The sequence below is a fragment of the Felis catus genome, chromosome E2 (genome assembly GCF_018350175.1).
Source record: "Felis catus isolate Fca126 chromosome E2, F.catus_Fca126_mat1.0, whole genome shotgun sequence".
In the NCBI taxonomy this organism is placed as follows: Eukaryota; Metazoa; Chordata; class Mammalia; order Carnivora; family Felidae; genus Felis; species Felis catus.
This window is the reverse complement of record NC_058382.1, coordinates 6,929,098-6,952,777: the sequence shown is the minus strand read 5'-3', so window position 1 is coordinate 6,952,777 and position 23,680 is coordinate 6,929,098. Positions and strand designations below refer to the sequence as shown.

General features: G+C 53.1%; 3 protein-coding genes across 4 annotated transcripts in view; all 3 read right to left on the bottom strand.

Annotated features, from left to right (window-relative positions):
* LOC101094969 (sialic acid-binding Ig-like lectin 10) overlaps window positions 1–4,940 on the bottom strand; it is a 28,269-nt gene extending 23,329 nt beyond the window's left edge. The window contains exons 1-7 of one of the 2 annotated variants that reach the window (XM_019818520.3): window positions 4,072–4,940; window positions 3,623–4,006; window positions 3,185–3,463; window positions 2,934–2,981; window positions 1,534–1,791; window positions 1,303–1,438; window positions 758–1,174 (exon numbers count right to left, since the gene is read on the bottom strand). In XM_019818520.3, coding sequence (XP_019674079.3) covers window positions 1,132–1,174; window positions 1,303–1,438; window positions 1,534–1,791; window positions 2,934–2,981; window positions 3,185–3,463; window positions 3,623–4,006; window positions 4,072–4,108 — 1,185 coding nt within the window. In that variant the 5' untranslated portion in view covers window positions 4,109–4,940 and the 3' untranslated portion in view covers window positions 758–1,131. Of the gene's footprint in view, window positions 1–757; window positions 1,175–1,302; window positions 1,439–1,533; window positions 1,792–2,933; window positions 2,982–3,184; window positions 3,464–3,622; window positions 4,007–4,071 lie in introns of those variants that run through there. The other variant, XM_011289724.4, reaches the window with a different exon arrangement.
* A 1,562-nt stretch (window positions 4,941–6,502) lies between these two features.
* LOC105261234 (sialic acid-binding Ig-like lectin 8) lies at window positions 6,503–11,380 on the bottom strand. The gene is given in 5 exon segments (XM_045046309.1): window positions 6,503–7,496; window positions 7,768–9,497; window positions 10,206–10,253; window positions 10,479–10,757; window positions 10,939–11,380. Coding segments are annotated over 4 exon segments (777 nt in total). The 3' UTR covers window positions 6,503–7,496; window positions 7,768–9,489.
* Window positions 11,381–13,978: 2,598 nt separating this feature from the next.
* LOC101094717 (sialic acid-binding Ig-like lectin 5) lies at window positions 13,979–23,265 on the bottom strand. Its single transcript, XM_045046233.1, has 10 exons — window positions 21,992–23,265; window positions 21,809–21,905; window positions 21,369–21,728; window positions 20,922–21,200; window positions 20,677–20,724; window positions 20,007–20,264; window positions 19,630–19,917; window positions 18,775–18,871; window positions 18,358–18,436; window positions 13,979–14,299 (listed from the first exon to the last, which is right to left on the bottom strand). Exons 2-10 carry the CDS (start codon window positions 21,837–21,839, stop codon window positions 14,120–14,122), a joined length of 1,620 nt encoding a protein of 539 aa, XP_044902168.1. The 5' UTR covers window positions 21,840–21,905; window positions 21,992–23,265; the 3' UTR covers window positions 13,979–14,119.
* Window positions 23,266–23,680: the final 415 nt, after the last annotated feature.

The window sequence follows — 23,680 nt, the reverse complement described above, 5'->3', positions numbered from 1 at the left end:
GTTGGCGAGGATGTGGAGAAAGAAGAACCCTCTTGCACTGCTGTGGAGAATGCAAACTGGTGCAGCTGCTCTGGAAAAGAGTATGGAGGTTTCTCAAAAAATTAAAAATATAGAACTACCCTATGACCCAGCAATTGCACTACTAGGTATTTATCCAAAGGATACAGGTGTGCTGTTTTGAAGGGGCACGTACACCCCAATGTTAATAGCAGCACTCTCAACAATAGCCAAAGTATGGAAAGAGCCCAAATGTCCATCGATGGATGAATGGATAAAGAAGATGTGGTCTATATATACAATGGAGTATTACTCGGCAATCAAAAGGAATGGAATCTTGCCATTTGTAACTACGTGGATGGAACTGGAGGGTATTATGCTAAGCAAAATTAGTCAGTCATAGAAAGACAAATATCCTATGACTTCACTCATAGGAGGACTTTAAGAGACAAAACAGATGAACATAAGGGAAGGGAAGCAAAAATGAGACAAAAGCAGAAAGGGAGACAAATCTTAGGAGACTCTTAAATACAGAGAACAATCTGAGGGTTGCTGGTGAGGTATTGGGTGGGGGTGGGGGTTAAATGGGCAAGGGACATTAAGGAGGGCACCTGTTGGGATGAGCACTGAGTGTACTATGTAGGCGATGAATCGCTAAATTCTATTCCTGAAATTATTATTATGCTATATGTTAACTAATTTGGATTCTAAAAGAAGGAAGAAAAAAAGAAAGGAAACATCAAAAAAGAGAGAAAAAAGATCTCTTTAACATTCGCTGTTTTAAAAATAATAATATTATGAGATTTATAACAATATAGTATGGGGTTGAATTATGGGCTTATCCCAACCACATTAAGGTAGAAGCAAAATGTTACAAAGGGGCTACATAATTCAAATTAATAATAACAAAGATTTATCCATCCCCTCACTTGCCCTCTCCCGCCATTGGTGCCGAACCACCAGGGAGCTTCTCGAGCAGCGGAGGTGAAGAGACTTTAGTTCTGGAGAAGAGGCAGGGCCACGCCATCCAGCACCGCCGTGCTCCACAAGAGCTGTGCCAGGGTGAGTCTCGGGATGTGACAGTTGGATGGATCTTCAGCTGTCAGGCATCGGCATCACGGCGAGGAAGGGGGCTCACTTACAACCTGCAGCCTTATCCTCTTTGGAGCCTCTGAACCTGGTGGAAAACACAGTTCTGAAATGAGAGACCAGTTCCGTGGAGGGTTTGCTCTGGAAAGGACAAGGAATGTGACGTCACCCAAGGGGTCACCCAAATCTGGGACGTCTTGAGAAAGGGCTTCTCACCTGGTGTAATAGATCCAGGTGAGGCCATAGGTGAGAAGGAAGCCAGCCCCCATGAGGGCCCCTCTGAGCAGGGTGAGGACAAGAGGCCAGGTGTTCCACGGCTCCCCAGATATCAGGGGGCAGGAACAGGAGATTCCTGGGGCAAGAGGATGGGAGTGAGTTTCCTTAAGTCCACACCTTGGTCCTGTCCACAGCCCCACCTCGGAATGCAGGTGTCCTGCGTGCACTCACCCTGCACAATTAGGTTCAGGGAGACGTGGTTGAAGCCCCACGGCTGCTGAGCTCGGCAGGTGAATTCTCCTCCATCCCCCAAGACCAGCCGGGGCAGCACTAGGACCCCGGGATCTGAAGGCTGGGAGGGGCTCAGGGTCAGGCTTCCCCGGGACCAGCTCAGCCTGGCGGGGAAGTGGCTGTCAGTGTCACAGACCAGGCGTAGGGACTGGCCCTCCTCAACTCGCAGAGAGGTGGCATTGCCCAGGGCCTCTGGGACTAGGGGACAGAGAGAGTCAGAAGGGCAGGACTGGGAGCCCCTTCTCTCCCTCTGTCCTTCCACAGACACGGGGGGTGGAATATAGTGTCTCGCAGACAAGTGTTCCAAGCTAAGGCAAGTAAGAGTGAAGACCCATCAGGGGAAGTGAGGACAGGTACCCGGTGATCCCAGGACAGGCAGATGGACCTCTGAGCAAGAGTTGGCCATGTCTAGACCTGGCAGAGAACATCCCAGGACGTGGACTTTGGTGCGTGATGCCGAGGAGAGGTGTGGACACAGGTAGGTCTGACCACTTGCAGGGAAGATTCGGAGGCTCACACACAGGTGATGCTCTCAGCCTTTCCTCTGAGGGCCACGGGGAGCCATGGGAGGGTTTTGAGCAGGGGAGGAACAGGGTCCGATCTGGGGCATGTAGGGATGCATTTGGGCCCAACTGCAGCGGGCAGGACGGGGAGGGGACAGAGACTGAACAGAGAAGGCTGGACCAGGGTGCAGGTGGTCTCACTGTGTCCAGGTAAGAGAGACAGAGGCCCGAGGCGGGGCTGCTGCTGTGCGGGTGGAGGAAGAGAGCCACTGTGACATTTTCAGGAAGTCCAGTTTGCAAAACTCACTGAGTCATGGGGAGTGTTGGGCGAGGCACAGAAATGTCTAAAGTGACTTCCAGGATATTGACTCAGGTTGTTCCGGAGGAAGGCCCTCCCACCAGTGGCAGGGGAGTGCACTCAGGACGATCGGGACGGGACAGAGATCTGTGAGGGTCTTCAGGGCAGACGTACGACTGGAAGCACCAGGGGACGGGCTTACCCACGGGGTCACGCAGGAAGCAGCCAGAGGCCCGGAGCCTGGCAACAGGAAGCTGTATTTAAGATGCCTTGTGGGACAGTGCAATGTCATGGTCACAGGAGAAGCGGAGAATCAGGAAAAGGGAATGATGGCAAGGAGGGGAGAGAGGTCAGGGGAGAGGGAGGCAGCCGTGGTGACAGCACACGGTGGAATAGGACTCACAGTGATTCTAGAGAGTCCGGCCAGGGGGCGGGACCAGGGAGGGGATAAGGAGCCATGGGGTTTCATTCCATCAGACCCTTACAACATTCCCTTATCTGACCTCTGAGACATCAGTTGTGCCCCAGGTCTCTCCCACCTGTGCTATTTCCCCTGAAGAGGCGGATGATCAGGTTCTGCGGAGCATCTGGAACAGGAACAAATAATTGGTCACCTGCAGTATTGTGAGGTGGTCACGAGCGGCGGGGGGGGGGGGGGGGGGGCGGGTATTCTCTCCATTTGAACCTGTGCTTCCAAGAATACTCCCCAAGTATCCCACCCAAGCCCTGCCTCCCCCACCCCCAGCACCCACTGTCCTCAGGGACCCTGGCGTCCTGGCCTGGCACTCACAGGACACGTTGAGCTGGATGGTCCTCTCTGTGCTCACGTTAGCTCCGGGGAATCTCACTCGACAGGTGAGGTCGGTGCCGTGGTCCTGGGGCCACGGGGTGAGGGTGAGCACCGAGGAGAAGTGTGTCCTGTGGCCCAGGGAGGTGAGGGCATCCCCGATCCAGGAGAAGGTCGGCGGCGTCCCCCTCTTACAGGCCCAGGGCACGCTACAGGTAATCTTCTTGGGCTGGCCAGATTCTAGGGGCCCCTGGATGTGGATGTCAGGTGTCCGTGTGAGAGCTGAGGGAGAAAGAGAGACAGAGACCCAGGCCCTGCGTGTGCCCCCAGAAGCAGCTTCTACACCAGGCCAGCCAGGATTGAAATCAGGGGGTCCCCTCCCGGGCCTGCCCTGGGGCCCTCAGGACCCATGCATGTCCTCTCTTTGACCCCACTCCTTACCTGTCACACGCACAGAGAGCCGGTTCTGTAGGAAATTATATCTCACAGAAGGCCCTCTCTCCACCCTAAAGAAGTACGTCCCCGAGTCCCTTCTCTGTGCGTCTCTGATGTCCAGGGAGCAGTCGTAGTCCCGGGGGTTTCCAAGGAGGCGGAATCGACCCTGGGTCTTCTTCTGCACTTTTCGACCTGGGTTGTTTGTGGCCACCGGAGCATCCTGTGCTACATTGGCCCCTTCCCGGAACCAGTAGCCATGCACAGGGTAAGAGTCATTCCAACTATTCAGGGGATAGAGGAAATTGCAGGGCACGGAGACGCACAGACCCTCCTGCACCACCAGCGACTCCAGAACCTGCAGCCAGTATCTCCTCTCCTGAGCCCGGGACCCTGCAGGGAATGGAGGGTCAGTAGCGGCCCCCGCCCGCCTGGCCCTCTCCCCTCCGCCCACTCACCTGCCCACAACAGGGGCAGCAGCAGAGGCAACAACATCTTAGAGACAGATGTCTGGGCTTCCTGTGGGTGAAGAAGGGAAGGCAGAGGGAGGCTGAGCGGGGCCCACGGGAAGCTGGGGAGGAGCACGAGACCTCACGATTTCACAAAAGGGGAACTGCCGCTGCGGAGCTCACCTCCCATCTGCAAGGTGCTGGTGACCCCCCGCACTCTCTCCTGGAGACCCAGGGAGGAGAGACCAGGAGCGGAACGCTGTGTCCTGCCCCCCATCTCCACTCTTCCCTCCACCAACGGGGCCTGGACCAGGACCTCTGAGAGCATGTGAGGCATGGGACACGGTGAGTCTCCTAAGATCTTCCCAGCTGAGGTGCTTGTCTGAGCAGTGCTGTCTACACCAGGGAGCTAGTCAACTGCTGTCTACACCTGGAGGGTCAGAGCCTCACCCAGACCCTCGAGTGGTCGGTCCTGCAAGGTGGAGGACTCTTGAGGTCTGCGAACATCCGGGGTAGAAGGAAAGAAGGGATGTTGGGTGAAGTGAAGGCAGGAACCATTCATTCATTCATCCATTCCCCAAATGCTTAGTGAACATCTGTGTTGGGGGAGCTGGAAACACGACAGATGAGCCTGACCAGGTCAATCCGGTGACAGGGCCCCCACCCATGGTACCACTTCCTCCCTAGACGACGGTGCTGTCCCCGTGGGGTGCAGAGCTGCAGGCATCTGTGACTTCGCTATGTGTCCTGGTGGCCTACTGGTTATTTTGTAAACATCCAAGTGCAGGATTATTTTGGGCTTGCGGTAAACAGGAACAACTCTTTTCAAGTTGCAGAACTTAAAGCGGTTCCCGTTAAGGAAACACCCCCCATTTCCCCCTCCCCCCAGCCCCGGAAACCACTGTTGTACTTCCTGTCTCCAGGAATTTGACTACTTTAGAGACCTCATATAAGTGGAATCCTTTCAATCGGCCATAACGTCCTCAGGGTTCATCCGTGTGGCGGCATGTGTCAGAATTTCTGCCCTTTTTAAGGCTGAATAATACTCCATGATGGGTTAGAACACATTTCGTTTATCTGTTCAGCTGTTGAGGGACACTTGGGCTGCTTTTTACCTGGCTATCGTGAATAATACTGCTACGAACATGGGTGTGTAAATATCCCTTGGCCCCTGCTCTCGATCCTGCATATGCACCCAGAGGTGGGGCCACTGGACCGTATGGTAATTCTAATACTAATTACACACACACACACGCACACACACACAACACACACAGGGGAGGGGGAGGGGCAGATAGAGAAGGAGAGAGAGAGAGAGAGAGAGAGAATCCCAGGCAGGCTCTGCATTGTCAGTGTGGAGTCTGATGCAGAGCTCGATCCCACAAGGGCGAGATCATGACCTGAACCAAAATCAAGAGTCAGACACTCGATTGACTGAATGAGCCCACCCCGGTGCCCCCGTGTTTAACTCTTGAAGGAAAGTCCAAAGAGTTTTCCACAAGGCTGCACCAGTTTTCATTCCTGCAAGCCATGTGCATGGGTTCCAATGTGTCCACATCTTTGCCAACACTGGTTTCCTTCTTTCTTCTTCTTTTAAGTAGAACATCTGTCCTAACAGATGTGGTTTAGACTTGCATCTCGCTAGTGACTAATGATGTGGATTATTTTTTTCATGTGCTCCTTGGGGGTTTGTGTATCTTCTTTGCCGAAGTGTCTATTCAAGTCCTTTGAAAATTTTTTTAATGTGTATTTATTTTTTTAAAATTTTTTTTTAACGTTTTATTTATTTTTGAGAGAGAGAGAGAGACAGAGCATGAACAGGGGAGGGGCAGAGAGAGAGGGAGACACAGAATCTGAAACAGGCTCCAGGCTCTGAGCTGTCAGCACAGAGCCCGACGCGGGGCTTGAACTCACGGACCGTGAGATCATGACCTGAGCCGAAGTCGGACGCTTAACTGACCAAGCCACCCAGGCGCCCCAATGTGTATTTATTTTTGAGAGACAGAGACAGAGTGTGAGTGGATGAGGGGCAGAGAAAGAGGGGGAGACACAAAGTCAGAAACAGGCTCCAGGCTCTGAGCTGTCAGCACAGAGCCCGAGGTGGGGCTTGAACTGGGGACGAGCAAGAGCATGACCTGAGCTGGAGTCGGATGCTCAACCGACTGAGCCCCCCAGGCGCCCCGACTCAAGTCCTTTGGATGACAGAGATTTTGAAGTTGTGTTCATGGTTGTACCCTGGCACCCATGAAAATGCTGGCACGTAGCAGGTGTTCAACGATACTTCCGGACGAGTCTATGAGTGGGGCTCCTTGATTAAGCCTCCAACTCTTGATCTTGGCTCGGGTTGTGATCTCACATTGGTGAGTTCGAGCCCTGCATCGGGTTCTGCGCTGATGGCGTGGAGCCTGCTTGGGATTCTGTCTTTCCTTCTCTCTGCCCTCCCCTGCTTGTGCTCTCTCCCTCTGTCTCTCAAAATAAATAAGTAAATAAACTTAAAAAAAAAAAGAAACAAATATTTTTAAAAAATAAGTCTATGAGTAAATGACTGGCTATCACTCTTCCAATCAAAACCATACAACCACACATATGCACACAGGTGCGCACGTATGTGCACACACACACACACACACACACACACAGGTGAGTGGCATTTAAGACTGATCCTGAACGTAATTAGGACTTGGAGAGGCAGGAATGGGGAGGGAATGGCATTTCAGGAGAAGGAACAGCATAGGCAAAATCTCAGAGTCAGGAAAACCCTAACCCGGCTGGGTGTGGAGACGTTGTAAGATGCAGGGAGAGGTAGGGACCTGGGCGGAGAGTTCAGTGGGAAAGAGACCACATCAGGTCTTCAAATCTAGCCTGTTTGCCCCTCAGTTTGGACTGTGGAGAGGAATCCTAGGTCTTCATACTGTGGAGAAAGTGGATGATAATGGTGTCCCGAGACTCAGTGTTGAGGACGGAGGGGGAGGCAAGAGACAGGTGCGTTAGAGGCCCGGGGAAAAGAGGAGGCCGCAGGAACAAGCAGGGTCAGGATGAGGAGGAGACGGGAGCTAGGATGAGCTTAGAGGAAGGATGGACAAGACCAGGTGATGTAGTGAACCAGGCAGAACAGAGGGAGGTCATGGTGGAGAACCACACCCCCGGTTCTGGCCTTAGAGATGAGACCATGCCAGCCATGTGAGGGAATCCCAGCAAAGAAGAAGGTTCAAGAGGAACGTGGCAGCTCAACCTCGGCCGTGCTGAGTGAAGCAATCCTGGGGCCATCCTGGAGGAGGTGATGGTGGGATGTTGGGTGGTGAGCTGCCCACGTCACTCACCTGAGGGATTAACTGGGGGTGGTGTTGGCCTCCTCCACGCCCCCTGCAGGCCTGGCTTCTCCTTCCTGAGGAATCTCAGTCTGAGAGAAGACACCGGGGCCTTTCGGTCTGGTCCTGGGAATGCAGGGCCAACTGATTCACTCCGGTTCCCAGTTAAGGGGCTGGAGGGCAGACGAGGTGGCAGAGTGCAGGTCTGGCCCCATAGACAGCTGTGAGCACAGCAGGCGCAGCCTGTCCTGTCCTGGACACTGTGGAATCCTCACACCTGGTCAGCCTCCCCCCTGCCCTGCCCTCTGACCTGTTCAGTCCCTCCTGCGCTGGTTCTGGGACTCGGCCACAATCCCCACCCTCCTCGGGCCTCCCCTCCCCCTGCGGCAGTGCTCACACGAGGACGATGAGGCGAAGGACGATGGATTCGTGGATTCATGTGCTTGACTGCTACACCGTGTCCTCTGCTCCCGGCTGGTCTCTGGACATCGGTCCCCCAGGCCCCCCTGCGTCACCGCTGTGGCACCCCATGTTCCTGAGCCGCACGCTACCCCATGCCCTGGCCTTCCGGCAGCTGGACAACGGGCTCTGGGGCTGCCTGCTCGGGGACCAGTGAGCCAAATGGCATTGAGGGATTAGGGTCCACTGTGCAGCCCCTGGACACTCACCCTGAAGAGAGAGGCTCAGGGAGGCGTGCTGGGAGCCCACCGCACTCCGAGCTCAGCAGGTGTATTCCCCTTCATCTCTCTCCTGTGCCCGAGGCAGCTCCAGCACCCCAGGGTTCCAGGGCTTTGAGGAGCACAGGGTCAGCTCCCCGGGGCCCAGCTCAGCCTGACTGGGGGGGTTGCTGTTGACACAGACCAGGGGCAGGGACTGGTCCTCCAGGACTGAAAGAGATGAGCCATTCTCCAAGGGCTGTGGTGGCGGAGAAAAAGAGACTGAGGGTCAGAGAGACAAAGAAATTGATACAGGTGGACACCAGCAGAGAGGGGCAGACTCAGACACACAGACATGGACTGAGATCGAGACTCTGGGCGTCTCCCTTTGGGAGAGGGATCCAGGGAGAGGCACTGAGCATAAGCCCAGAGGCTGCTCAGGCCCCTTCTTTCTCTGCACTTTACCTCTGACATAGCTTTATCTCTGCCCTGATGGACTCTGTCTGGCCGGATTCAGGCCCCAGGAAGCACAGACAGAGGGTCCTGGGCCTTCAGGACACCCGTGCACGTGGTCATTCCTGCCCTAAATGCCGCATCCTTCCATCAGGACCCACACCGACCCAGCAAACTCTGTCCTTTCTTCGGATTTCCACTTGATACCTGTTTACTGACTTAACAAGTCATCTCCAAGGGGACTTAGTCTTAAATTTTTTTTTTTACATTTATTTAGTTTTGAGAGACAGAGAGAGACAGAGCACGAGGTGGGGGGAGGGGCAGCGAGAGAGAGGGAGACACAGAATCTGAAGCGGGCTCCAGGCTCTGAGCTGTCAGCACCGAGCCCGACGCGAGGCTTGAACTCACGAACCGTACCCCAAGGGGTACCCCAAGGGGTCTTACTCGTAGAAACTCATGGTCTGGTGGGGAACAAGGACCCAGGAACAGGAGCTCCCAACACCACCTGACTCATGTTGAGGTGGTGGGGACGCTGGGCTGGGCAGCCTTGGAGCTGGCAATGTAAATGAGACTGGCAGATCCAGGAGGGCCTCCTGGAGGAGGCAGCTTCTGAAGTCAAGTGCGAGAGGCAAGCAGGGGCGGCAAAATGATGACAGGGCTGGGAAGGGCACGGCAAGAAGGAGGAACAGAGAGTGCAAAGACAACCAAGGACAGAACACGTCCAAAGAACATCTAAGAGGACCTACCGAATCGGTGCTAAGGAGTGTGGGATAGAGGAGGGGCTTCAGAGAGGACACCACAGGAGGAAAGGCAGACAGTTTATTTTTCCAAACTCAAAGTGGTGTGTGTGGGGGGGTGGCACCTGGGCGGCTCAGTTGGTTAAGCCACTGACTTGGGTTCAGGTCATGATCTCGAAGTTTGTGCGTTCGAGCCCCACATCTGGCTCTGAGCTGACAGCTCGGAGCCCAAGGCAATCATTTTGCAACATATACAAATATCCAATCGTGACGTTACACACCTGAAACATTTAATAAGTTGTTATGTGTCAAGTTGTTATGCCTCAATAAGAAAAAAATTGAACACGTGACCCAGCTACTTAACTTTCAGGAATTTATCCCAAAGGCCTAGACACACACCTGAGAAAGTGGGTACGAGTACGAGATTACCGATTGCAGCGTTTCGGTTAATAGAATAAAACGAACGCCGTGATGTTCTGTTAGTGGAAGGCGCACGCGGAAGCAGAACCCGCCCACGTGAAGGAACACTGCGCAGTCACAGAGCAGAAGGAGGACAGTCTGTGCTGCTGACGGCGAAGGGCCCCTTAGATCCTTAGCAAACACACTGAGGCTCAGAGCAGCCTCTGGACACGAGACACTTTCCGGGAGGGAACTGGACATCTGAGGCCGAATTTGCTGTGCGTTATGAATAAGTGTCCGTGTGAATAGATTAGCTGTTCAAAAGCACTCAGATAAACAGTTGGCAGGGAAATAAAAGGTGAGGGCGTCCGGAGGTGCACGATAAGGGGCAGTTCTGCCGGGCGAGTGTCGCCCTGTTCTTGCTCTCCTGATAACAGGGGGGAGGGCAGAAGTGGGGGAGGGAGGGGCCGAAGGGGACAGCTGCTCACGGGGCCATGGGGGCCGGGGAGGGGGAGGGCCCCTGGGGGACCCACAAGAGGGACCCAGCCCTGCCCTTGCTCCCTGCACCCTAGGAGGAGCCCCTATCCTACCTGTGCCGTTTTCTTGGAAGACAGTGACGGTCAAGTTCCACGGAGAATCTGGGACAGAAAGACATGGCAGATTGGCGTCAACGGAGAGGGCTGGTGGACATTGGCCCTCAGACCCCACGGGAGCTGCAGAAATGGGAAGAGGGTGGAGATCCTCCTGACCCCCTCCCAGCCCACATTCCAGGACCCGACACCCAAGGTCCCAGGCCCTGACCCCCCAGCCAACTGCCCTCAGGACCCCATCAGGGATCCGGGTGGCCCTGGCCCGGTTCTCACAGGACACGTTGAGGTGAATGGTCCTCATTGTGGTCACTCCGGTCCCAGGCAAGGTCACCTGACAGGTGAGGTCGGTGCCGTGGTCTTGCAGCCGTGGGGTGAGGGTGAGCACAGAGGAGAGGTGGGTCTTGGGGCCCAGAGAAGCGAGGGCCGCTGACGTCCAGGAGAAGATGGGGGGCGTGCCCCACGCACAGGCCCAGGGCACAGAGCAGGTCAGGTTACTGGGGCGTCCAGACTCCAGGGTCCCCGAGATAAGGATGTCAGGTGTCTGGGTCAGGGCTGGGGGGAGATGGGGAGACACGGGGATCGGGAGGAGGGTCCGAGGTGCAGCCTTGAGAGAAGCCTCAAGCTTTGGTCCAGCCCCTGCCTCTGAGCCCCAACATGCATTACCCCCAGCCCCTCCCGGGTTGTCCTGGGACCCCCAACCTTCCCCTGTGGCCTCTCCCAGTCTGCTCCTTACCTGTCACACGCACGGAGAGCTGGTCCCGTGTGTAAGTATATCTCACAGAAGGCCCCCTCTCCACCCTAAAGACGTATGTCCCCGAGTCCCCTCTCCGTACATCTCTGATGTCCAGGGAGCAGTCGTAGTCCTGGGGGTTTCCGAGGAGGCGGAATCGGCCCTGGGACTCCTGCCACACTTTTCCATCTGGGTTGTTTGTGGCCACTAGAACATCCTGTTGTACACCGGCCCCTTTCCGGAACCAGTAGCCAAGAGCTGGGGTAGACTCAGACCAGCCTTTCTGGGGATAGAAGCATCTGCAGGGCACTCACACACACAGGCCCTCCTGCCCCTTTGCGTCCTGCACTTGCAGCCAATAATCCCCCTGTGGCCCCCTCCCGGCCCCCCTCTGGCCCTCGGCCCCCTCCCTCCCCCAGAGCAGGGCCAATAGCAGCAGAAGCATGTCTGGGCTTGGAGGCGCCAGGTCCCCGGGGAGCCTGTTTCTCCGGGTTTGTCTCTCAGAAGCTAAGAGCTGCAAGACTGAGAGGAGGCCCCGACAGGAAGGTGACAGTGATGTCAGAACAGTGGCCCTCCTCAGAGAAGGAACCTCGCACGCAGACGCTGTCAGGGCCGGGACAGCCCTTGGGAATCAGCCATCCACCACCACATCTCCACTGCTGGGGACCCTGGGCCTAGAGGCCAGAGAGGGTGAGGGCCTCGCCCAAATTCACACCCTGTGCAGGGCTCGAACCCCATCTCCTGCCTTCCTGCCAATGCCCCTCCCTTCTGGGGTCATTTTTTTGCAAAGTGAAAAAGGGTTCCTTCCTTTGGGCCAGACCACCTGAATCACAGGACGTACATGTCTGTGGAAGTCAGTGCTGCCGGTGGGACAGGTGGGGGGGCATCAGGACCTGGGAGATGGGAGAGGCTAGAAGGGGGTGTGAGGAGGCCCACTGTCCTCCCTCCCTCGGAATCCACGTGGTGGGCATCCCTTCCCTGCTCACGAGGTCACACACTAGCCCCGGGCACGGCCTCAAGAGTCACTGTAAAACAGTAAGTGTCCAGCACCTGGAGCTCTCTGTGACAAGTAACTGTAATTCTGTGATTATACGTGCTTTGTGTGTTTCAAAATTCCATTTGTAGATGCCTACATATTACACTTGTATATTTGGGGTGTGTGTGAATTAAGCCTTTGATCTTTATGAAGTGCCCATTGTTTTAATGTTTGTTTGTTTATTTATTTATTAATGTTTATTTATTTTTGAGACAGAGAGAGACAGAGCATGAACGGGGGAGGGTCAGAGAGAGAGGGAGACACAGAATCTGAAGCAGGCTCCAGGCTCTGAGCTGTCAGCACAGAGCCCGACGCGGGCTCGAACTCACGGACCGCGAGATCATGACCTGAGCTGAAGTCGGACGCTCAACCGACTGAGCCACCCAGGCGCCCCGAATGTTTATTTATTTTTGAGAGAGAGGGTGCCCACACGAGAGGGGGAGGGGCGGGGGGGGCAGAGGATCTGAAGCAGGCTGGAACTCACGAACCTTGAGATCATGACCTGAGCACAAGTAAGACGCTAAACTGACTGAGCCACGCAGGTGCCCTACAAAGTGCCCATTCTTAATGCCTTTTGCCTCAAAGACTCATTCATCTGATTTTAGGACACCAACACCAGCTTTCTTTTGTTTAGTGCTTGCATGGTGCATGGTATCTCTTTCGACATCTTGTCATTTCAACCTTTCTGAATATTTCCATTTTATTTTTTTAAGCTTATATATTTGAGAGGAAGAGAGAGAGAGAGAGATACCATGCAGGGCGGGGCAGGGAGAGAGGGAGAGAGAATCCCAAGCGGGCTCTGCCCTGTCAGCACAGAGCCTGATACGGGGCTTGAATTCATGAACCGTGAGATCACAACCTAAGTCAATTTTGGAAGCTTAACCAACTGGGCCATCTAGGTACCCCTACATTTTATTTTATTTTATTTTATTTTATTTTATTTTATTTTATTTTATTTTATTTTAATTATATTTTATTTTTATAATTTTTTAACATTTATTCATTTTTGAGAGACAGAGAGAGATAGACCATGAGCAGGGGAGGGGCACAGAGAGAAGGAGACACAGAATCCAAAGCAGGCTCCAGGCTCCGAGCTGTCAGCACAGAACCTGATGCAGGACTTGAACTCACAGACTGCGAGATCATGACCTGAGCTGAAGTCAGATGCCCAACTGACTGAGCCACCCAGGCGCCCCTGAATCCTTACATTTTAGTTGTGTTTCTCTAAACATGGGGAGGAAGTCTTTCATTAACTTATGTTGCCTTGCATTCTCCAAACACATAGGGAGAAGTCCATTCTCTTCTGAGAGGAGATAGGGGGGGAATTTGACCAGCCAGGACACACTACTTACCATCCAGTGGGAAGCTGGACAAGACACCAGGACACTAGGAAACTAGAAGGAATTGGCAGAAGGGATACGACCAGGACTCTCAAGGTGACTACAGGAGTAGTGTCTTTAAAGGGACAATTTCAGATAAAATGAGGTCGCTAGGGTGGGCCCTAATCCAGTCTATCTGGCGTCCTTGTAAGAAGAAGAAATTGGGGCACCTGGGTGGCTCAGTCGGTTAAGCGTCCGACTTCGGCTCAGGTCATGATCTCATGGCTTGTGAGTTCGAGCCCCACGTCGGGCTCTGTGCTGATGGCTCGGAGCCTGGAGCCTGTTTCGGATTCCGCGTCTCCCTCTCTCTGCCCCTCCCCTGTTCACACTCTGTCTCTGTCTCTCCCAAAAATAAATAAATATTAAAAAAAAATTTTTTTTAAGAAGAAGAAATTGAGGGGCACCTGGGTGGCTCAGTTGGTTGAGCCTCCGACTTCAGCTCCGGTCATGATCTCATGGTTCATGAGTTGGAGCCCTGCACTGGGCTCTGTGCTATCAGCAGAACCGGCTTTGAATCCTCTGTCCTTCTCTCTGTCTCTCTCTCTGCCTCTCCCCTGCTTGCACTCTCTCTCTCTCAAAAAAAAAAAAACACATTAAAAAATGTTTAAAAAAATAAAAAGAAGAAGAAGAAATTGAGACACAGACACACAGAGGGAAGACCAGGTAAGTTCACAGGGAGAAGATGGCCATCTACAAGCCAAGGAGAGAGACCTCTGCTGACACGTGATCTCAGACTTCCAGGCTCCAGAACTAGGAGACCAACAATTCCTCACTTGTATGTCTTGATCTCTGAGTACTCGGTGTTGACGCCTTCCTGTTCCCGAGGCTTCAGCTTGGGAAATCGGAGGAAAGCATAGTGGAGTTCCTGTTCTTCTCCTGAAATGGGGCTAGTCCCAGCAGGAGCTGGGGGGTCTGCAGGGATGTCTGTCAAGACCCGGTGCCGATGTGCCTGAGTGGAAGGAAGAGGAGGAATTTGGAGCCAGTCAGCAGGGTCTGGGAGAAAGCAGCCAAGGGCCAGAAGAGGATGGGCCCTGATGGAATTTTTATCATTCACCCATTCATTTATTTTTGAATGTTTAATAATTAAGGTTGGCCAGCCCTTAGTCGGTGTTTATCTTAACTGCATTACGTTTTTAAATTTTTTTTGTTTTTTTTTAATGTATTTATTTTTGAGGGAATGAGAGCAGGGGAGGGGCAGAGACAGAAGGGAACAGTGGGCTCCACACCGACAGCAGAGAGCCCAGTGAGGGGCTTGAACCCATGACCTGTGAGACCACAACCTGAACCAAAGTCAAAGTCAGGTGCTTAACCAACTGGGCCACCCAGGTGCCCCTACTTTTTTTTTTTTAAAGGCTGGGAGAAGATATTATTATCACATTCATCACACAAATAGTAAAACCAAGGCTAAGAGAGATTATATACATACATTGTCCTAAAGACACCTATCTAGGGGCGCCTGGGTGGCTCAGTCGGTTAAGCGGCCGACTTCAGCTCAGGTCATGATCTTGCAGTCCGTGAGTTCGAGCCCCGCGTTGGGCTCTGTGCTGACAGCTCAGAACCTGGAGCCTGTTTCAGATTCTGTGTCTCCCTCTCTCTCTGCCCCTCCCCCGTTCATGCTCTGTCTCTCTCTGTCTCAAAAATAAATAAAACGTTAAAAAAAATTAAAAAAAAAAAAGAAAAAGACACCTATCTGTATAAATGCACCACTGGGGCTCCTGGGTGGCTCAGTCAGTTAAGCATCGGATCTTGATTTGGGCTCAGGTCATGATCTCAGGGTCGTGAGATGGAACCCAGTGTCAGCAGGCTTTGTGCTCAGCACAGAGCCTGCTTAAGATTCTTTCCCTCCCTCTCTCTCTCTCTGCTCTTCCCCTGATCACTCTCTCAAAACAAAGTAAAATTAAATTAAATTAAATTAAATTAAAAATTAAATTAAATTTAAATTAAATTATATTAAATTAAAATAAAATAAAATAAAATAAAATAAAATAAAATAAAATAAAATAAAATAAAATAAAAGGCACCACTGAGCCAGGACTCAAAACCAATTCTTTCCAATGATAGTACCATCCTTTTTCCAGCCAGTGTGTGAGGTGCAGTGCGTGGGGTGACAAAGCAGATAACAGTTCCTGGTACCACACAGCTTATGGTTTCCTAGGAGAGGCAATTACTAAACAAATAGAAAACAAATACGTTCCAAGTGCTACATCTGGGTTAGGAGACATTTAGAAATATGAAGCAAGGCAGGGATGACATATCCCATTTCTGGACAAGCTCTAGAAGGTGGAGCAGAGGTCAGTTCCCGCAGTCAAGATGGCAACCAGACACCCTCGCCCACACCTGCTCCCTGCCCGTGACACCCCCAGGCGACAGCAGCAAGAAACAAGTTCTCACAGGGGCGCCTGGGTTACTCAGTCGGTTGGGCGTCCAGCTCTTGGTTTCGGCTCAGGTCATGATCTCGAAGTTCGTGAGTTCGAGCCTTGCATCTGGCTCCTCGCTGACAGTGCAGAGGCTGCTTGGGATTCACTCTCTCCCTCCCTCTATGCTCTTCCCCCACTTGCAAGCTCTAGCTCTCTTTCTCTCTCAAAAATAAATAAATAAGCTTAAGAAAAAAGAAACAAGCCCTCACACAGGCACCGAGAGAGGCAAAACGAGAAGTAATTCTCGGATTAAGAGGAAACTGTTGGGCATTTCTCTGGTCTCTGGGGACACAAGCGGGAATAAAACAATAGCTACAAAACAGACCGCTCTTAGGACTTACTCGCTAGAGGAGGTAACGACTCTGACTGTAGTAATGAACGCTGTGCTTACCCCGTGCCAGCTAGTGTTCTAGACACTTCTTGTAACTACCCTCTATACTCTTAACATTCCCATGTCACCAAAAATAAACGGAGGTGTGTGCCACTTGCCCAAGGTCACCCAGTTTGTCCGTAGGGAAACATGGGATTTGAATGCAGGAGTCCGGCTCCAGAGTCTATGCTTTGAACCACTATACTGTACTGACCACAAGAGACGTTCGCTTAAAGGAAAAAAAATTGAGAATTTGAAGGTAAAGAAATGGAAGATGTATGTCGTGATTCACGACAAGATGGGGATTTAGCTCATGTTAAGGGTTCCATTCCCCAAGATCCACCAAGGAGAAACAAGACGGGGAATTACGTAAATTAAGCTTTTAAAATGATATGGGGGGGGCGTACCTGGGTGGCTCAGTCAGTTAAGCGTCCAACTCTTGGTTTCGGCTCAGGTCAGGATCTCACAGTTCATGGGATCGAGCCCCATGTTGGGCTCTGTGCTGACAGCATGGAGCTTGCTTGGGATTCTCTCTCTCCCCCTCTCTCTCTCTCTGCCCCTCCCCTGCTTGTGCTCTCCCTCCCTTTTGAAGTAAATAAATAAACTTAAAAAAAAGATTTTGTGTGTACATGTTCTACCAGTTACGGAGAGAAGAGTTTGAAATAATCAGCTACGATTGCCAGTATGTCTATTTCTCCTTGCTGTTCTGTCAGTTTTCAGGTATACTTATTTTGATGAATGGTGCTCTGTTATGGAAGGAATACATGTTTAGGATTTTTGTGTCTTTTCATGAAGTGATAGAAACCAGATAAATTAGTAAATATTGCATGATTCCTTTTTTTGTTTTTAGTTTTTTTTTTTTTTTAATGTTTATTCACTTTTGAGAGACAGAGAGGGAGCATGAGCACGGGAGGGGCAGAGAGAGGAAGACACAGAATCCGAAGCAGGCTCCAGGTTCCAAGCTGTTAGCACAGAGCCTGACACGGGGCTAGAACTCACAAACTGCAAGATCATGACCTGAGCCGAAGCCGGACACATAACTGACTGAGCCACCCAGGTGCCCCTGCATGATTCCTTTTATATAAAGTCCCAGAAGGGACAAAAGTAATCCACAGTGATAAAAATCAGTGATTTCTGGAAAGGTTGAACTGACTGGGCAGGGGAACAAAGGAATTTAGGGACATGATGGAAATGTTCTACATCTTTTTTTTTTAATGGTTTATTTCTTTTAAGTTTATTTATTTTGAGAGAGAGCTAGAGAGAGAGCAGGGGAGGGGCAGAAAAAGAGAGAGTCAGAGAATCCCAAGCAGCTGATAGCACGGGGCTCGGACCCATGGGGCTCGAACCCATGAACTGTGAGATCATGCCCTGAGCCAATCCAAGAGTCAGACGCTTAACCACCTGAGCCTCCCAGGTGCCCTGGAAATGTTCCACATCTTGATCAAGAACATGGTTACATATGCTCTTAACATTCACGTTTGTCAAGGGGCGCCTGGGTGGTGCAGTCGGTTAAGCGTCCGACTTCAGCCAGGCCACGATCTCACGGTCCGTGAGTTCGAGCCCCGCGTCGGGCTCTGGGCTGATGGCTCAGAGCCTGGAGCCTGTTTCCGATTCTGTGTCTCCCTCTCTCTCTGCCCCTCCCCCGTTCATGCTCTGTCTCTCTCTGTCCCAAAAATAAATAAAAACGTTGAAAAAAAATTTTAAAAAAATAAAAAAAAACATTCACGTTTGTCAAAATTCACATTCAAATGGGTGCATTTTATTTTACGTAAAGTGCATATAATAAATGAGGTTGATATTTATCTACCATTGACAGTGGTAGATTTGAAGGATGCAAAATGGGAGTGATGCGCAAAGTGTGACTTCGGGGTGCCCCAGTCTCTACCCTAGGGCTCGAGTCACCACTTCCCTACTCAGTGGGTCTCACCCACGCTAAGCTAGGGCCCTTATGCTTCTGGGTAACCAACGCCACAAGAAAAAGGCTAATATTCCAGGGGAATGCGATACTACTCTGACATAGGAGGCATAAATGCCCCTCAACGAGCAACCGGATTATATCCACACTCCATCAGAAGCAGAAGGATTAGAGCAGTTGAATCAATAATTTAAAACTGCTACTGGAGCAAGTGTTAGATGTTAAAAAGGGAAATGCTCGACTATTCGCTGAGGGCGGCTTCCAAAGGGCATAGGCTGGATAGGAGCTCGTGGTCTGTCACTCACCCCAGAGCCTGAGTCACCGGCTGGGTTCAAATCCATGATTTGCACTGGCTGGGCTGCTCTCTTCCTGAGGGTCTTCACTCTAAGGGAACAGCCCCGGGACTTTCAGCCTGGTTATTTGGGGCGTGCAGCGGACAGACCATCCCCTGCATCCCACGAAGAGCATAGAAGGAGGCAGGTGGGTGTGGGTCCAGTCTCCAAGTGCTTCCCCTAATCCAAGAGCTGGACCAGGGGCTGGGAAGAGAACCCAGGCTTGGCCCGATTGGCTACGGGATGCTTCACTCCACCACGCAGCCTCCTTCCCTGGCTCTTGGAGTTCCCAGCAGCCCGAGTTCCTCTAGCTCGGGCTCTCTAAGATTCCATGACCTCATGCCCTTTCCACTCCAGGCCTCTCCCTCCATCCCTGGAGCCCACTCTCACCTGAAGATGAGACAAAGGCAGAGAGAAAGTAGCAGGGTCATGATGCCCGCTCCCCCGACGGCTCCCAGGACGCCACTGGCCCTGGGTTCTGGTTTATCTGCAGAAAATTTGAGTTCTGTGTAAGCTCCAGTTCCAATACATGACATCCTCCAACCCTCCACTTCTCTCCCTCTGTGTCCCTTTAGTATAACCCACCACCCATCGCATGGTATTCCATTGCCCTGTGGACGCTGGACCGGCCCCTTCCCCTGGCCTCAGGACTAAAGATCTTAAGCCTACAGCTGCTCCATTTGGGGCCTTAGGTGCCTCCCCACCCCAGCCCCATCTCTCTGAGGCTCTTGGGGGCTGAATTGTGTCCCCTGCCAAATTCCTATGCTGAAGTCCCAGCCCTCTGGTACACCCCTCCACCCTCACAATGTGACTTTCCTTGCAACAGGGTCTTTACAAAGGTAATCAAGTTAAAATGGGATCGCTAGGGTGGGTCCTAACCCAACATGACGAGTGTCCTCATAAAATGGGGATATTTGGACACAGACGCACACCCAAGAGGGTGCCAGAAAAACATGAAGGCGGAGAAGGGGTGACGCTTGCACAAGCTGAGGAGCATCAAAGATTGCCAGCAAACCCCGGAAGCCAGGGGGAGGCTGGAACAGGTTCTCACAGTCTCAGAAGGAACCGATCTGTGGACACCTTGATTCTATCCAGAACTGGGAGAGAGTAAATCTCCATTGTTTGAACTGCCCAGTGTGAGGGACTTTGTCACAGCTTCCCTAGCAAGGGATGTAGTGCAAGGACCAAGCTCCTAGTCCTCCAGATAACACCCCCCCCCACCCCACCTCCCCACAGCCCCCAGACCTGGCCGCAGCACCAGGACGGCGGTGCTCTGGGCCCCGTGCTCATTCCGGGCCTCGCAGATGAGTCTGAGGTCAGAGCCCAGCGGCCCCCTGAGGCTCAGGGAGCTGTTGGCCCAGGGCCCCTCGGAGCTGGAGGTGACGGTCAAGGAGGCGTCGCTGTGGTTCCCCTCCAGCAGCCCCTCCCCCAGCCACCAGCTTAGGGTGGGGGCCGGCCGGGCTCTGGCGGAGCAGGTGCAGCCCAGCGCCTCGCCCTCCCAGGAGCAGGAGGGGCCGAGCAGCCGCGGGGAGCCTGCAGTGGGGGAGGGGCAGGGTCAGCGGCGCCTCTGCTCCCCAGGCCCCAGGCGTCCCGCCCCCCCCCCCGGGGGTCCCCACACTCACAGACCACAGAGAGACGCAGGGAGACGTGCTGGGAGCCCAGCGAGTTCTGAGCTCGGCAGGTGAGCGTTCCTTCCTCCGCAGCCCCGACTTGAGGCAGCTCCAGGATGTGGGTCGTGCACATGGGGGTGGCATTCAGGGCAGGGGACCCCCGGAACCAGCTCAGCTTGGCGGGGGGGTTGCCGGCGGCAGCACAGAGCAGCCTCAGGTCCTGGCCCTCCCGGATGAGAAAGGACGAGGTGTTTTGCAGAGTCTCTAGGGCTTTGGGGGAGAGAGATGAACAGAGGGAGAGAGGAGTTGGGTGAGGCCGGTGACTCTCTCCTCTTGTGATGTCCACACTCGCTCTGAGGAGGGGACTGGCAGAGTCCAGGCAGCAGGCCTGCAGTCGAGGCTGGGATGATTTGCCCGGGAGCTGCCCCCACCATCCAGCAGATGGAGGCCCGAGGGCTGAGACAGGGGATACATATGGTGCACAAACATTAACTTCAGGGAGTCCAAGTTTGTGCAGGCCTCTGGCCGGCCCACCGCTCCCTTTGTCTGAACTCAGTGTCCGGCTTCTTGTATGTGTGTCTCAGGCCTGTTCCTGGCCAGCAGAAGCTTGAGAGCCAAGTAGGGCTGTCCTGGCAGAGCCCAGTTTCCACCCCAGCCCCGGAGAAAAGAGTTTTTTTCTTACCTATTCCGTTTCCTTGGAAGATCCTGATGACCGTGTTCTGTGGAGCATCTGGACAGAAGGATGAGGCTGCCTCGGCATTCATGGCAACGGAGGAGTGGGTGGTGGGCCATTCCCCCAGGACCCGGGGCCACAGATAAGGGGATTTCCTTCCCGCTTAGCTACCAAGACCCCATTGTTAAACCACAGCCTAGCTCTGCCCTGGCCCCACCTCTCAGGCACCTGGGTGCTCCTGGCCCTCCACTCACAGGTGACATTGAGCTGGATGGTCCTTTCCACCATCACACCAATTGCAGGGAATTGCACTTGACAGGTGAGGTTGGTGCCGTGGTCCTGGGGCCGTGGGGTGAGGGTGAGCACTGAGGAGAGGTGCGTCCTGGGACCCAGGGAGGTGAAGGCGGCTGACGTCCAGGAGAAGATGGGGGGCATTCCCCGCTCGCAGGCCCAGGGCACAGAGCAGTTCAGGTCCCCGGGGCGGCCGGACTCCAGGGTCCCCGGGGTAAGGATGTGAGGTGTGTGGGTCAGAGCTGGTGAGGACAGACACAATGTTGGGGCCCCTCAGTGTTTTGTCAGCCCACCCCAGTGTCTTGTCATGGCTGTCTCCACTCCACACCACCCCCAAAAGGCACAGAACCTTCATTTTTCCATCTCTGATGCCCCACACCCTGGGGTCTTTCCCTGGGCCCCTCCCATACCTGTCACATTCAGAGAAAGCATATTATATAGATATGAGTGTGTTTCAACATGTAAGAAGTAAGTCCCACTGTCCCCCATGTTGACATCTGTGATGTACAGGGAGCAGTCCTTGGTCTGGGGGTCCCCAAGGAGGAAGAACCGGCCCTGGGTCCTCTCATGCAACTTCCTGTCTGGTTTGTTTGTGGCCACTGGAGGATCGTAGTAAACATCTGCCCCTTTCTGGAACCAAGATATGGAGATGAATCCAAAGCTAAACCAGGGCAAAAAAAATTTGCAGCGCACGTGGACACACAAGCCCTCCTGGACAGTCACGGACTCCTGTAGCTCCAGCTGGTAGCCCAGAACCCGAAGCAGGGGCCCTGGAGAGAGAGGGAAAGACTCAGCTCGGAGCTTTGATGCCTCCCCCAAATGGGGTTCCCTCTCCCCTCAGTTCACTCACCTCCACACAGCAGCAGCAGCCACAGCGGCATCCCTCTGTCATGCCCTGGGACAGTTTGCCTTCTGTGGCCCCTCTGAGAGAGAAAGGAATCCGTGGGCTGTGGGAGGACAGAGGAAGTTCAGACAGGAAGCCTGTGGTAGGTACAAGAGGCCACAAACCTAGAAAAGAGAACTTCAGACTCACAGTCAGCTGTGATTAATCTTTGAGATAATCTGGTCCCCTTTCTGCGTGGGGCAGGCGGGTCCTGAGACTCAGAGGAGGCAAGGGTCTTGCTCAAGTAAGGCAGTAAGGAAGGACAGGAGCCCCCAAGCCCTGCCTCCTGGGCTCATGCCCAGTTGTCTGTAGCCGAGAGCTGTTAACTGGACAGAAAGCTGGTCCTGAAGTCAGGTGCGGCCGCTCACCGCTTGGAAATAAATAATAGTCATGTCAACCAGTATAACTAAAACTAATATAATACTGCGTGTTAACTATACTGGAATTAAAAGAAAAGAAAAAAAAAATCAATACTCGAGAGACGAGTCGATGGTGCTTTATTCAGGAAGCTGGCAACCTGGGAAGACGGCACAGGAAAAGGGAGGGGAGCTGAGTGCAGGAGAAGCCGGTGCCCAAGTGGTTGGTCACGGACCTCATACATGACCCTGAACAGACTGGCTGGCATCCACGACAGCTGTCTTCGAATGGAGTCCCGCCTCTCTTCTGGGAAAGTCTGGTCCTTCACTCCTCAAGGTCAGTGAGCTGCAAACCTCAAAGAAAGCAAGCTAGTTCTGGTACAGATAGAGGGTCTGAAGTCAGCACACAAGGAGTGCATAAGCTTGAAGCAAGTTCACCCTTCCAGCAGGTCGGAGTGTTGTTACAATCCCACCTGGCCAGCCCCTCCGGGAGAGTCAGAGCCTCGGGACCCTCGTGGAGGTGCCCTCCTCGGGATGGGTCTCAGGCTAGCCTACATAGTGTCAGAGGTATGAAAGAGTCCTCATCTGGACAAGTAACACACACCCTCACTTATATCGTTCATTCATTCATTCACTCACAAACTATCATAGAAAAAAAAAAAAGGACAGATTTGAATCAGTCCTGACCCTCAACTAGTTCAAGCAGTGGGGGCAGACAGACAAGCTTTGAGCTTTATCTGAAGGCAATGGGGAGCCATGGAAGGTTCTTGAGCAGGAAAGGGGCAGGATCAGATAGTAATCAACATGATCCCTCTGAGGCCAGTGTAGGGAAGAGCCGGAAGGGAGAGGCTGGAGGCCAAAAGTTCGGAGAGGAAACTGTTGTGACTTTGGGGAAAAGGAAAACCCAAGCCCACGTGGAGACAGCAGCCTTGGTAATGGTAGCAAGAGTGATTTAAGACACTTTCAGGAACTGAAAATGAAAGACAGGTGCGGTGGGTGGGGGAGGGACTACTGGAGTGACTCCCGGAGCCCCACCCCAACTTCACCCTGACTTGGAGCTCTGAGACCCCACCTCTGCCCTGAGCAGCAGAAACTCCACTTGCATCACTGCCCCAGAGCAGAGTCTTTCTTCCCTACCTGCGCCATTTCCTACCAGGGCCCAACAGCGAGATTCTTACCGATATTTGGACCAGAGAATGACAACATGTTCTAATTCAATGGTGGGAAGGGGCTGGTTTTAATCCTTTGTTTGGATCCACAGAGGGATGGTGAGGGGAGGCTGTCCGTGGGCTTTCTTCTCCTTCCTCAAGCCAGGTCTCTGGCCAGGCATCAAGTCACATAGGCCCTCGGGGACCCAGGTGTCCTGACCAGCAACAGTAGTAGGTGCTGAGCCAGGTGATGGCTGGAGCTTAGCTAAGCGAGATACCTAAGTAGGCAATTGAAGCAACAATGAGTCAAAATGAAAGGTAACAACAAGGCCTTT

Coding starts and splice junctions, on each gene's coding strand:
- LOC101094717 (XM_045046233.1), bottom strand. CDS start 21,839: ATGCCGCTGTGGCTGCTGCTGCTGTGTGGAG. Junction 20,265..20,676: donor CTTCCAAGGAAACGGAATAG/GTAAGAAAAAAA, acceptor TCTCCCCCAAAG/CCCTAGAGACTCTGCAAAAC. Junction 14,300..18,357: donor CCGGTGACTCAGGCTCTGGG/GTGAGTGACAGA, acceptor CCTTCCACTCAG/GCACATCGGCACCGGGTCTT.